This window comes from Silene latifolia, chromosome 1, assembly GCF_048544455.1.
Source record: "Silene latifolia isolate original U9 population chromosome 1, ASM4854445v1, whole genome shotgun sequence".
NCBI lineage: Eukaryota > Viridiplantae > Streptophyta > Magnoliopsida > Caryophyllales > Caryophyllaceae > Silene > Silene latifolia.
This window is the reverse complement of record NC_133526.1, coordinates 39867790-39881218: the sequence shown is the minus strand read 5'-3', so window position 1 is coordinate 39881218 and position 13429 is coordinate 39867790. Positions and strand designations below refer to the sequence as shown.

Genomic DNA, 13429 nt, shown 5'->3' with positions numbered 1-13429 from the left:
CATAAATCATAATCGTGGTCTCAAGGCCAACAAAACTTAAACTCGAAAATTACTTGGGTGAGCGTGTACCCACGCTCTCCTACCCACATTATAAGAACCTTGACCTGACAAAATCAAACCGACCCGATTGACCAGAAATTGACTCGAACTGCCGGACCCAAATGACATTCGAAACCCGAATTAACCCGCCTGACCTGAAAATGACCTGAGCTTTCGTGGACTCGTAACAGACCCGACATGAAATGACCCAATCCGAAACCATCCAACCCAAAAATGACCTGACAAAACATAACTTTAATTGACCCCAAACGACTTGAAATGCTTTTTTTTTCTCTTCATCATTGACCCGAAAAAATAACCCGACCTGCTTGACACGAAACAGACCCGGACAACAAACCCAAACCAGACCCGTAACCCGAAATGATGCAGTCTGACTCGAACTAACCTGGAAATTTGAAAACCCCAAAATGACCCGGTTAAACTGGCCCGATGCATACCCGACTTAATTGACCCGTTTACCAAGTCCAAGAACCCAAGCTCACCTTAATTTCAATTGAAAACTGACTAGACTCAAACGAAACCGATGATTCACTCAAGTGAGTCGGATAAACAGGACCCACAGATTTGAGTTGATTTTCATCACACGCACACAGCACAGCACACCATGCGCCAGCATGAACTGATTGCTCAAAACGTGAAATAAGTACTCCGTAAGTCAAACGACGTCGTCAGCAACCTATTCACATCCACGTTGCATTATCCTATAGCGGCTGTCACCTTCCACCGTCACCAACAATTACCCATTTATTTTTCCTTTTTTTTTCCCCTTACGGATAATTAATTAATTAATTAAATTAATGGAGTCTTTGATCCAGAAAATACTCTCTCTCTCTCATTAACTGACGATTACCATTCATGATCTTCGCATGGTTAGTTGTCTATCCCCTCTTATCCTTATCATTTGTGTTTTAGTTAATCAATTACTCTCATGTAGACCCGTTTTAATGTTAAGACGGATATGCGTTTGTATTTGTGAATAACTTGAACTGAAACTAGTAGTTTATTGTTTTTTAATGTTGCAGTATTTGAACTGGGTTCTTAACTTCCCATGACATGAAATTATTGTTGTTACAGGTTTCAGGGTTGAAATCACAGTTAACTTTCATAGATTTTTAGGGTTGTTTCCATCTGGGTAATCGACAATTCGTGTTATTATCGTACATTTCTATGTAAAGTTTGAATCTTTGGTTTAATAGTGTGGTGGGAATTGCCTATTTAGGCTGTTTCGTCGCGAGTTGTCGATATTTATTGAGCCATGGGTAATAGCCACAAATTGAGTTTGAGAAGTTAGGGATTGATGGCTGGATTAGGAAATGGGTATATTGGAGTGTAGATCTAGAGAAAGTTGCCTAAAAAGACGAAAGTTTTATAGTGAATCAATGACTATGGGGAATGATTCATGTTGTACTGTGCTTGGACAGAAAGGTTTGATAAAGAAGCATGAGTTTGTGAGGGTTCTTATTCAGTGCTTGTACTCATTAGGGCTTTATAAATCTGCATCTTGTTTAGAATCGGAATCAGGTATCGCTTATAAATCGAAAGAATTCGAAGTTATTGAGTCGGAGATTATTAATGCCAAGTGGGAAGAGTGCATAAAGTCTCTTCATGGGATTAATGGGTTGACGGATGAGATGCGATGTTCCACTTTGTATCTTGTAATTAAACAGTATTTGTTCGAATGTTTGAGTAATGGGGATGACTCAACGGCTTTGGCTATCCTTCAGAAAAGAGTTTCTTCTTTGAAAATGGGCACCGAGAAAGTTCATAGACTGGCTTGCAATATGCTAGTATACAATGGAAAGGGTGTTGGTGAGATGAGCGATAATGTTGTTGAATTGCGCAAAAAACTTTTGGTAGAGTTGGAGAAACTATTACCTTCTCCAGTGACACTCCCAGAAAGAAGGTTGGAGCATCTAGTTGAAAGTGCTCTGTCTTCCCAAATAGATTCTTGTTTGTACCACAATTCTATAGGCCCAGTTTCGCTTTACGAGGATCATTGTTGTGGTAGAGATCAAATTCCGACCGAGACTGTCCAGGTGTGTTTTATTTGTTTTAATTAGGTATCCCTGTTTTGAAATATTCTAGATAATTGATTGCAGTTTTTCTATACCTTTTCCTGTAAGATGAATATAGCTAGTTGCCTAGATGTGTATTTTTTTTATAATCAGTGCAATGGAGCTATCTGCTTATTTTGAAATATTAAATGTGAAAGCATGTTCTATTTGTTATTTCGGACAGAATAGATGCAATGAAAATTTCTGTTTGAGGTGGATCCTACAAGTAGTTTGGTGGATCATCACAGATTGACTTGGATGATGTTCCCCGTTCGTTTTAGGACACATTTTGTGAGAGATACTGCAATGTTCATGCATATGTTATCTTATGTATGTGGTGAGTTGGATTTTGGCTAAAGGGCTCACTAGGGTAGTTGTAGGAAATCTGAGGACCCCTGGTTTCGTGTACACCAATAACTATTTACTGTGCCATTTCGAGAATCATGAGTAGAATCTTGTTGCTTAGAAAAATGAAGACATGGTAAAGAAAATCTAGTGCTCGAATTGCGTTTCTTGCCACTAAAGCTCATCCCTAAATTTGGGTTAGCAACTTTGTAGGGTACATCAATGACAAAAATTACTACTTGAAAATGTTTCGTACAAAATCGACAAAAATTAGTACTTGGGTATAAAAAAGTTAACTTTCATTTCCATGGATAAAGAAATTACCCCAGTCCCATGCCTGTTCCCTCCGTTTCGTTTTATAAGTCGCATAAAGATGTTAACATCAATTAAGAAAAATCATTGGACTTGTTACACTATGAGCTAAGTATAATAATTACCCTTGCAAATCGAAAAAGAAACATTAATCGTTATTTGAAGCCTTATTTTTACCATTTACAGTAACTTTGGTTTGTAAAATAGTGCATGAAACTGCAATTAAGAGAAAAGTTCATGAGAAATGAACAAAGACAAATTAAAAAACTATTTTCTCTAGAAAGACATAAAAACGAAACAGAGAGAGTATAAGCTAAGTGTAAATGTGCTTTCCTAGGAAGTTTTTGAATTCAAACTTGGACAGTAATCTAGTTCAATTGTCAGAGAACTTCTTTCATTTTTTTTTATTTACGCTACGTGAACATGCGCTTGGTTTCCCTTTTTGGCATTGCTTCAAGTCTTTTAAGTTAAAAAAGATCTCCCCATATTATTAAGTGCTGGATGTCGTGTATTTGTATCAGTTATCTTTTCACCTCGAATAGACAGTGAAAGTTATTTTTTTGATCCAGAAAATGAATAGCTAGTAGCTTGAACTTGAATGGTCCCTTCTTGGCCAATCCATGTATTGGAGTTGCCATTAACTAATCCCAACAAGCTGTTGTATGTTTCTGTTTGATGTGTTGTTGTATGTTTCTGTTTGATGTGCATCGTTGAAATCATTCGTCTGTATCCTCTCTGATACCCTGAATATCTAAAATCGTAAGCCAAGGTAAGCCAAAGTTCTTATTACCAGTGTGAATGTGATCTTAAATGTCTAAATGTAAATTTGTTTCATGTTTTAAGGTTTCCTTAGAAATACCAAATCCCAAATACCAAATATGGTATATGATGAAGAATTATCACCAGTTGCTGGTGATAAGTCCACGCACCCTTCATTAAACAAGTTTAAATTTTAAGAGTCGCGGAGCAAAAATGGTGAAAAGCTCAGATGCTAATGTGAAAAAATCTGAGGGGTAGGGGAGATGGTGTCGGTAATCTCTATATTATTTTTCAGGGACGACTTTTACTGTGGTGAAATTCGGTTTCTTTGAAAGACAAACTTAAGTTCTGTGAGAACATTTTTTTTATTGGAGGAGTTACCACATAAAGGCTATAAAGAGCAAAGAACCGTTGAAGCTGTTGAAATTCTGTTTCTTTTACCACATGGGTCCACACTCCACACACCTTTGAAAGAACACATGGGAAGAAGAGGGACAAGGTGGAAGGGGATGGGGCAGTGTTTTAGACTGCAGAAAAAAAACTCAGATTGATGCAGTTGACCTATGGTAACGGCACACGTTTTAACATGAAGTCTTATAATCGTCTACCTTTAGACTTGGGAATTTTTTTATTTTGAATTATGGTGTTTATCAAATTCAAAGATAGTCAGAGGAAAAAAGAGGAGTTCTAGTTTCGTATTCCTGAGAGATTTCATATTTTTCTAATGTTTAGCTAGTGTTGTTTTTTGGTATTTTTTTTGTTATTTTAAAGGTAATGTAATAGAATTATAATTTTTTTTTCTATTAGATAAGTTACTTAATTTTGTAAAACTTCAAATACATCAAGCATATTAAAATTAGAAATTCACGTATTGCCTTTTTGTAATACTCTAGCGTATCGAATTCGCTAATATGAGCGAATTGCGTATTGTCATTGAACGTATGGCAACACTGTTTCCAGCCCAACCTTGCAGTTTTTTGTTTTGTTACTCACTGTAGATATTGGATTATAACGCTCTCTCACTTCTCATATTAATAATGAAGGGAATTGTGAAGGGGCTCATTGTTACTTTTTGTTCTATTAAGCAAATCATTCCTCTCTGGAGCAATACGATCAACCGGGGCTAAGTCAAATCAACTAAATATTTTGGGATTAATTTCGAAGCTCACCACTTTCCTTGTTCTACATTTTGATAAAGTGACTTCATTGTGTCTATTCTATCGTTTTATTTTATTTATCTATTATTATTGTTGTTGTTGTACCTTTCATTTTATTTTTGGCTTTCAACTACCTTTCATTTCTTCATTTTGCGAAAGACTGCCAAAAAATCCACTTCCGGCGTTGACTTGCTCTTTTCTCCCTTTTTCACACATATAACCCATATTTCTCCCTTTGTTCACCCAACAAAATCCGAAAAAACTCTTCTCCATGTCCAACACCTTATCAAAAGTTTGTTCAAAGCAATACCAACGCATCAACCATCTCAATCTCCATCTCCGTCGTCACCTTTACTACCACTTTCACCTTCACCCTTACATTTCAACAACCTTATAGACTACTCATGATTCATCAACCTACCTACTGTCCATCTAAGTCATATTAAAGTACCTTCTTTCTCTCTTCATGGTAAGATGGTGGGTATACGAAAACTAATGAGATAGTAGTACACAAGTGATCCTTAGAGTGAATCCATGATTATTTTCGAATAGTTAACACTAGGAGTTAATTTTGCCAACAAGGCCATAATAGATCATTATTGTTGAAGAATTATTTACCATGTTAAGATTAATAATGATGATTTTGTTTCGGTGATTAGGACTTTGATTCGGGTAAGAGATACATAAATTGAGGTGATTAATGTTGGGTTTAATCAATATTTATCATCGATTATTAGGGTTATGAAGTAAAGAGTCAGATTCAACGTGAAATGGTAAGTCAACACCGGAAAGTTGACTTTTTTTCGCCGGAAGTGGATTTTTGGTAGTCTTTCGTAAAATGAAGATATGAAAGGTAGTTGAAAGCCAAAAATAAAATGAAAGGTAGTTGTTCACAAATGACTCTAAATAAAAGGTAGTTTCTGACAAAAAACCTTTATTTGTATTGTATAAACACCACTCCATGTATTAGGGTTAGATTATCAGTCAGACTCTCCCAAATCTTAAGACTCTGCCACATCAGCTTTTCATTAACTTTTATTATTTCTTTATTGTTCAGACTCACCTGAGACTCTTTACATTATCCGTCAGACTCACTTCGGACTCTACTTTTCCACTCCACTTTTTTTTTAACAAAAAGAAATGACACATGTTGTCCACTCATTGGATATTTTTTCTTTAAGGTGGGGTCAAGACTCACCCAAAGTCTTGAGTGAGTCTTGTCTCAGACTACCAATAATCTTACCCTTAGCATATTATGACGTATAAGAAGTAAGGTGTAACCGTGATATTAGACTTTTTAAACTGATAGTAGTGCCTCAATAAAATTAAGAAAAATAGAATTCTCATTTTTGTTTCGCATTTTGAGGTGTGCGTTCACCCATGGACGGTTCTAAAGGATGATTCATGTCAGCCGACCCCAAATCATTTTGGGATTAAGGCTCTGATGTTGTTGTTGTTGTTAGAATTCTCATTTTTGTGAGGAATTATTTATGCCATTATTTATTAAACAAAAAAATAATACTTTTATCATGTACACGGGAACATTTTCTGCGCTGCTACGGCCTGCGTATTCAAAATCTTAGCCTCGCCCCTGTAGGTGGGAGTAAATTCTTTTAGCAAAGTCTTAAGTTGCTGAATATGCTCATGTGGCTTGTTTAGCTGTCTGTTTACATTTGATAAGCACCCTGGTTTTGATCTTTGTTGCACGAGGGGTGATACAGATGCTTTTGATCATGTACTATTAATATAATCCCTTTATGTTTACTCTTTCAGCTAACTAAATGCTTTATTCAAATTTTGCTTCGACTTTAATGCGTGTTATTTATGATGAACTTTTTCCTTTTTAGATTTTATGTTATGATGATACAAATCTTTTGATTATTGTTAGAGCATGTGATGTGTTAACCTTTTGTAATTGTCGCTGGTTAATTATTGTCGGGGACAGATATAGTATAGAGATATCCAGGACAATATTCTAATTATATTCCTTATCAAGTTTCTTTGTGGACATTGGTAGTAGTAGTAGTATTTGTCTATAATGGTACTTCTCACTAGCATAGAGAAATACTGTAATAGTGATTTGATCTTTGGTTGTCATATTTAGGCTTGTATGGCATGTGTTCCTTGAGCATGTTTTGCACACGAAAGAGTTTTCTGGGGAAATGTCAACACTATTAAATAATGTATATTTATGCTTAAAATGGATCGAACGGGGTTATTTGGTTCGAGTTAGATTACACCCTTAGGGTGTAAAACAAGCATAGGGAACTACAATTTTAAAAGTATATATGGCGTGGCATTTTAAAGATTTATGGGTTAAGCAGCTATTAGGGATGGATGATTTAGAGTCCAGGAGGCTTGTAAGAAGTTTACTAGGAGCTCTTAAATACATTCCTTAGAGCAATCTCTTACATGCAAAACCCCTTTAAACAACTTTCTTGGAAATACCAACTTTTTGAAATATTGTACACTCATGCTTAAAATGGGACAAGCAGAGTTAGCTGGTTTGGATTAGCTGATTCCCTTACTAGAGAAAATAAACATAGGGAACTACATTGTTAAAAGTGGATAGGTGTGGCATTTTAAGGGTTTATGGAAGCTGCTACTAGGGGTGATCGATCTAGGTTTAAGGAGTATTGTAAATTGTTCATCAAGAGCTCTTTATGGAGTCTTAACGGTGTCTCACTGCTGGAATATATTAATGTGGAAGATTATGACGAATTCGCTTTTCTAAGGGAGGAATTTCTCCCGAGGAGTCTGCGGCTGAATTTAATTGTGCAACGTGTAAGTAAGTTAAATGGAGGGAAAGGTGGAGACTTAGAGCATCAATTTCGGGATTGTGAAGTTACTGCGGGACCATGATGGGGGTGTTCCTTGGGTATTTGGAGCACCTGTGGGATGAAATGTAATGCTAAGATTTGGATAATTGGTTGGATTAACTTGCCATCTAAGCGGGAACAATCAAAAGTGCTTTGTTCCTGTTCCTCAACATGATTTAAAAATATTTGGTGTACCTGAAACGAGGTGGTCTTTGGGAACCCGTGTTTTGGCCTTTGTCAGCCTTTAATAGAATTGTCAGCCTTTGGGAAACTGTGTTTTCTCTTTACTTAGCTGAGGAAGTCTGGTTCAAAAAGATGAGTGCTAACGAGGTCATTGTAAGCTGAAGCTATTGCTATCAGGGAAGCTCTTTTTTCGGCATCTAGTAATGGCAATTTCTATTGTTATAGCCCTGTCTGACTGCCTTCAGGTGGTGTTGTAGATCCTGGGTCTGGAAGCAGCTTATCACTCCATTAGGGTGTCTTAAATGATATCTTTTAGCTTTCTTTGGTGTTTCTTTTTTATTAGTATAAGTTTAATTCCTCATTGCTCAATAGGGTAGCAGATATTTACAATATTGGTATGTTAAAATGAAAATTGCTCCTCCTTTCCAGTTCCATACGAATTTCATCTTAGATGTCGGAGTTGTGTATGAGAATGAAGAAATCTAGAAAGGTGCATTCCCTTGCCCTGGCCCCTGGGAAGTGATATCTGAATCAATTATGAGTTTTTTTTTTTAAGAAATCATTTCATTGTTCCATGTATTTAATCGAATGTGAAGTGGGGATGCAGTATGATTTGGTGTCAATGGTATTTAGCATACAACTGCAACTCTTTTGATCTTATTTCTGTTGGAGCAATGTATAAAAAAGACGCGTGGTTCTTAAGAAGGATATGGGCACCTTTTAGTTTTACAGGAAGAAATGGTTGTTTTGGTCGGGTGCTTGTATTGTTGGATACTATAGTGATAGACTACTGAATGTCTAAATATAATATGGGTGGGGTGAATGGGTCTTACTTTATGTTCTCTGCCTTTGAAATATAAACTGTTTTTTCCCTATCTAGTTGTCACGTAGACTTGTGATTTGCTTCCATTGTTTTCTCCTAATGGCTTTTATTCTAGGTATCCCTTTGTTGTGAATTGTGACGGCGTGATAAATGAAGTGTTTTAGTAATACGTTAATAATATTTCAATTCTTCTTGAAAGGGCTTGCTACTCTTCCGCTTTTGGAGCATGATGGAATAAAGCAAAATGGCTCACTAGATCATGTGGCTTCTTATATTGTGAAGTTAAATCGGTTGGTGCAATTCTTATCGCAGATGGTAATAATGGATCAACATAAAAGAGTCGCTATGTGCTATAGTTGCGTAGTTTCAGCTCCCGTTAGCTCACCATAGGGTGATCCTTTGAGACATTTTGCTGTACTCCATTTTCTCTTGAATGGAACATTGGTGTACTTTTGTAATGAAAGCTAACAAGCGAGATTTATCGTCTTGCAAGAGTCTAAATTACAACAACTGAGGTTTCTATGCAAGTCTTTGTATATTCTAACGAGAGCTTATCCAGTGGACATTACATAAGCTAACTAACTTGTCTTCCCTTATTTCCACAGGCATTTTGATTATTAAAAAGGTTTTAAAACCTAAGCATTGGTTGTAACCTTCTTTGACTTGTGCAAGTTTTTCTTTGGCCTAAACTAGTGTATACATGAAAGATTGTGGAAAAGTGTTTAGACAATATCTGCCCAGAGGTGGTAGTAGTCTTTTCAGTTCCTTCACTCTCGTTTCCTCTTTATGTTTGTTTGGTGTATAATCTTATTAATTTTCTTGATTTTGTCGTTCATAACATAATAGCTTTATGATGTTTAGGTGTTGGTCTTTGTCAGAGAATGATATTGTGCTACTCTTTGTGGCGTTAGAGTTCATAGGGTGTTTAAGCTTGATTTCCTTTTCTAGATGTTAGCAAGTAAACTTTTAATTTCTGAAATAATTAACTAACAGTCTTTGTTGACGCTTCCACAGATTCTAACTGCACATCAGAATGAAGTATGGTTTGTGCAATTCTCTAATGGCGGCAAATATTTGGCTTCATCATCAAGTGACTGTACTGCTATTATATGGAAGGTATCATCACTCATTATAACAAAAAAAAAATTCTTTATGCTTCTAGATCACATCATTAATTTGCGTTTTTCGGCTTCTCTTTCCATGCATAGATTTGAGACTTTCCAAATGACTCCTGAGACCAATTAGCAGATGATGGGGGCATGCCTCTTCTAACTTTAAATGGGAGGAAGATGCAATGCAGCCTCACCTGATTATCTGTGTTTATGCAAATCTTTTCTTTTCTACTTGTAAGAAAATTCCTCTTTTGCTCTTTCTTACATTTGTTGACATCTAGTTGAGGAATTGTTTTGTGCAGGTAGTTCCCAATGGGGAATTTACAGTGAAACACACATTAGAGAGCCACCAAAACCCGGTATCTTTTGTATCATGGAGCCCGGACGATACTATGTTGCTAACATGTGGAAATGTAGAAGTTGTTAAACTGTGGGACGTAGAAACGGGCACATGCAAGCGCACATTTGGCGATCACGGATTTATTGTTAGCTCATGTGCATGGTTCCCGGATTCAAAAAGGCTTGTGTGTGGTAGCTCCGAACAAGAAAAGGGCATCTACATGTGGGACCATGACGGAAATGAATTGAGGGTTTGGCGAGGAACTAGGATGCCCAAGGTGCTTGATCTTGCAGTTACATCAGATGGCAACAATCTCATCAGTGTTTTTTCAGATAAGGATATTCGGATACTGAACGTTGTAACAAATTCCGAGAATGTTATATCGGAGGAGCATCCAATCACTTCACTGTCAGTTTCAGCGGACGGAAAGTTCTTCATAGTTAATCTTAATAGCCAAGAAATCCACCTGTGGGATGTTGCCGGAAAATGGAAGAAGCCGTTGAAGTATACAGGGCACATGCAGAACAAGTATGTGATTAGGTCTTGCTTTGGTGGTTTTAACTCTGCATTCATTGCCAGTGGTAGTGAGAATTCAGAGGTATTGCTTTCCGTTCTTGACCTTTCTATTATAAGCGAGTATTGTTTGAGATAATCATATACCAGTAGTGGCAAAGCCAGAGTATGAAATTTCGAAGGATATACAAAGATTATATAGGCGATTGCTTGCTCTCGCACCTACCATCTCTCATAATTTTTTTGTCTCCTACCTACATGCAAATATATCTTAAATTTTCCTCTCTCCTATGGGGTCCACCCATCCAAATTTAGTGTTTCAGATTTACTGGTGAAAATGAGAAATTATTTCAATCAGGAAATCCGTCCTGTATTGTTTATGGGCCAATTGACTTTAACCGAGAAGTTGTTGATTTTAGAAAGCAAAAAGTAATTGGATGTTGAATTGTTGATCTGTCACTGGTGAGATCTCACATTGGATGCCTGCTTGCGCACGTCTTGTTAACTTGTTTTATGTTACTTCAACACTTTACCTTGATTGTGTAAGGTGTGTCATCAGCACTTCAGTCTTAAAAAAAATATGATCTTTCTCCTTTTCACAAAATAGTTCAGTCAGATACAAGATGGCATGTTTGGGGTTTGGTCAGTCAATCCTTGAACTCGAGTCACTCAAGAACGGAATTCTATACCGCGAATTACGTCCAACAAAGTGCTGTATATATGAACCTGGTAGTATTTTACAAACTCTAACCCGTTCCCCAGACCAAATAGAAGACCGAACCATGCAATACAGGTGTGACACTTCGTTGTGCACCATTCTTTGTCTGGGTTACATAGGTCTTGTACAGACTGGAAGGCTTCATGAAAATGTTCTGCTGGCAGGTATACATATGGAATCGCCAGAAGTCGGAACCAATTGAGGTTTTATCTGGGCATTCGATGACAGTCAACTGTGTTAGTTGGAATCCGGGAAATCCGCAAATGTTGGCTTCAGCAAGTGACGATCACACAGTGCGTATATGGGGCCCTGCTAAATCAATAAGCAAATAAAGTCTGGGTAAATCTTTTCTTTTCGACTTAAATATCATAAGCATGCCTTGTGTATATAAGCACTTAAATTGCTATTTTTTGTCTTCTCCACTCCTTTGCATGGGAACCCAATTTCTATTAATTCATGTACTTAGGCCTCACTCCAAATTTTGTTTAGTCTTTCCTATGCTGTATATATCGCTCATACTATATACGTAGCAGTATTTGGGAAAGTAAATGGGATTCAGGGATTCAGAAACTAGTCTGGACGATTTGTTTTAATTTTTGGCTTGCATCGATTATGACTTGTGACTCTTTTCTTTATTATGTGAATTATCAAGGTGGGAAGTTTCGAATATTCTGTTGTACTGGCTTTTCTCTCCGCTGTTTTATTTCTGCTTTCTCCGATACTGGTTTTATACTTAATTAAGGCTGACAGTCACGGCGTTGCATAGCATCAGGAAGTAGAGACTCGTCTGAAAGGATGGATCACCAAGCTCCACTTGATAAAGCAAACACAAACCCAAACCCTAAGTCCGTGCCGTTAACTTGTACTTTTTTGGCTCAAGAATGACCAAGTGTGAAGATTTTCTGAGCATAAAGGGTGATATAAAGACGGTTTTGGTATCGTCACATTTGACAGGTTTTAAAACAAGGTTACAACTAACAAGTGGAGTACCATTTTATGGATTTACGTTTACCAATCAGCTACGTAAATATCAAATGGTCTAAGAGTACAAGTGCATAAGCTATGATGTGCTTAGTTTCACTCTTATATGAACTTACAATGAAAGATGAGCAGTGTCTACAGAGCCCGGCTCTAAGCCCGAGCTTAGTTTTGGTAACCAATGTCGACTACTTCGAAACAAATGAAATAGTGGAACCTTTCAACCGAAGTACTAGAGCAGGAGAATCACCCCACTGGTTATCATGCCAACCAAGCAATTCACACAAAATGCATTTGTAAATTGTAATCACTAACACTATTATGTCGTCGACAAATTACTAAATATCATCAACAAATTGATGAACTTTCCTTCTTGGCCTTACTCTCTCTTTCCTTTTAATTACCCCAAATGCTAACATCTCACTAAAATCAAACACAAAATTAAAAACCGCTTTCCAAACTTCTAATTTTTCATCAACAGACTAAATCTAATTTAAATTTGTTTGATGCTTTTAGTCAATCAAAAATATTTTTAAATTTTTTTTGTTACTAATTACGTATTGATGTGTAATTTATATTTTGTTATTTCTTAATTAAAAGAGTGAATAATGGGAACGGAATTACGGAAGTGAGAATTTAAAGTCAATAGCAAGCTTGAAAGTGTTAAAAAAATTGTCGATAATACTTAGTATTTTGTCGACGGCGTATTACAATTTCATTAATAAACCCTTTATAACATTATGGTAGTACAAATGTTAACATTAGAGTGAATAATAATTTTTTTACACTAAACACGCAATTAGCAGTGACATATCTCGTGCCTCCGAGGTTTGAGATTTTCGAATTGCTGTGGACACCCTTCTGACAATTTTTTTGCTTCTGAACAAGCACAAATTCTCACTTTAGACGGATACTATCCGTCTAAAGCTGTAAACCGATAGTGTCCCTCTTACAAAATAAGAGTGGATATTGCAAGTGGGTGGGAAATGGATACCCCCACTTGCCCTCCCATTTGCATTTTGTAAGAGGACCGCTATCCGTCTACAGTGTTAGACGGATAGTGTCCGTCTACAATGAGACGGATTGCTGAACAAGATCAATAAATTTTTTTATCCTTTACGAATTATTTTTTAAAAAAATAGTTTGTATATAAAAAAATCAAATAATCAATCAATCAATACATATCTATCTATCTATATTAATAAAGGAAGCTTTTTTCGAGCGTTTATAGAGTGTCCAACTTTTACAAACAACTT

At 36.6% G+C, this 13429-nt stretch overlaps 1 protein-coding gene across 1 annotated transcript; it reads left to right on the top strand.

Moving 5' to 3' along the window:
• Positions 1-659: 659 nt before the first annotated feature.
• LOC141604231 (WD repeat-containing protein WDS homolog) lies at positions 660-11766 on the top strand. The gene is made up of 5 exons (XM_074422954.1): positions 660-929; positions 1135-2096; positions 9527-9628; positions 9927-10562; positions 11360-11766. Exons 2-5 carry the CDS (start codon positions 1374-1376, stop codon positions 11525-11527), a joined length of 1629 nt encoding a protein of 542 aa, XP_074279055.1. The 5' UTR covers positions 660-929; positions 1135-1373; the 3' UTR covers positions 11528-11766.
• The last annotated feature ends 1663 nt before the right edge of the window (positions 11767-13429 follow it).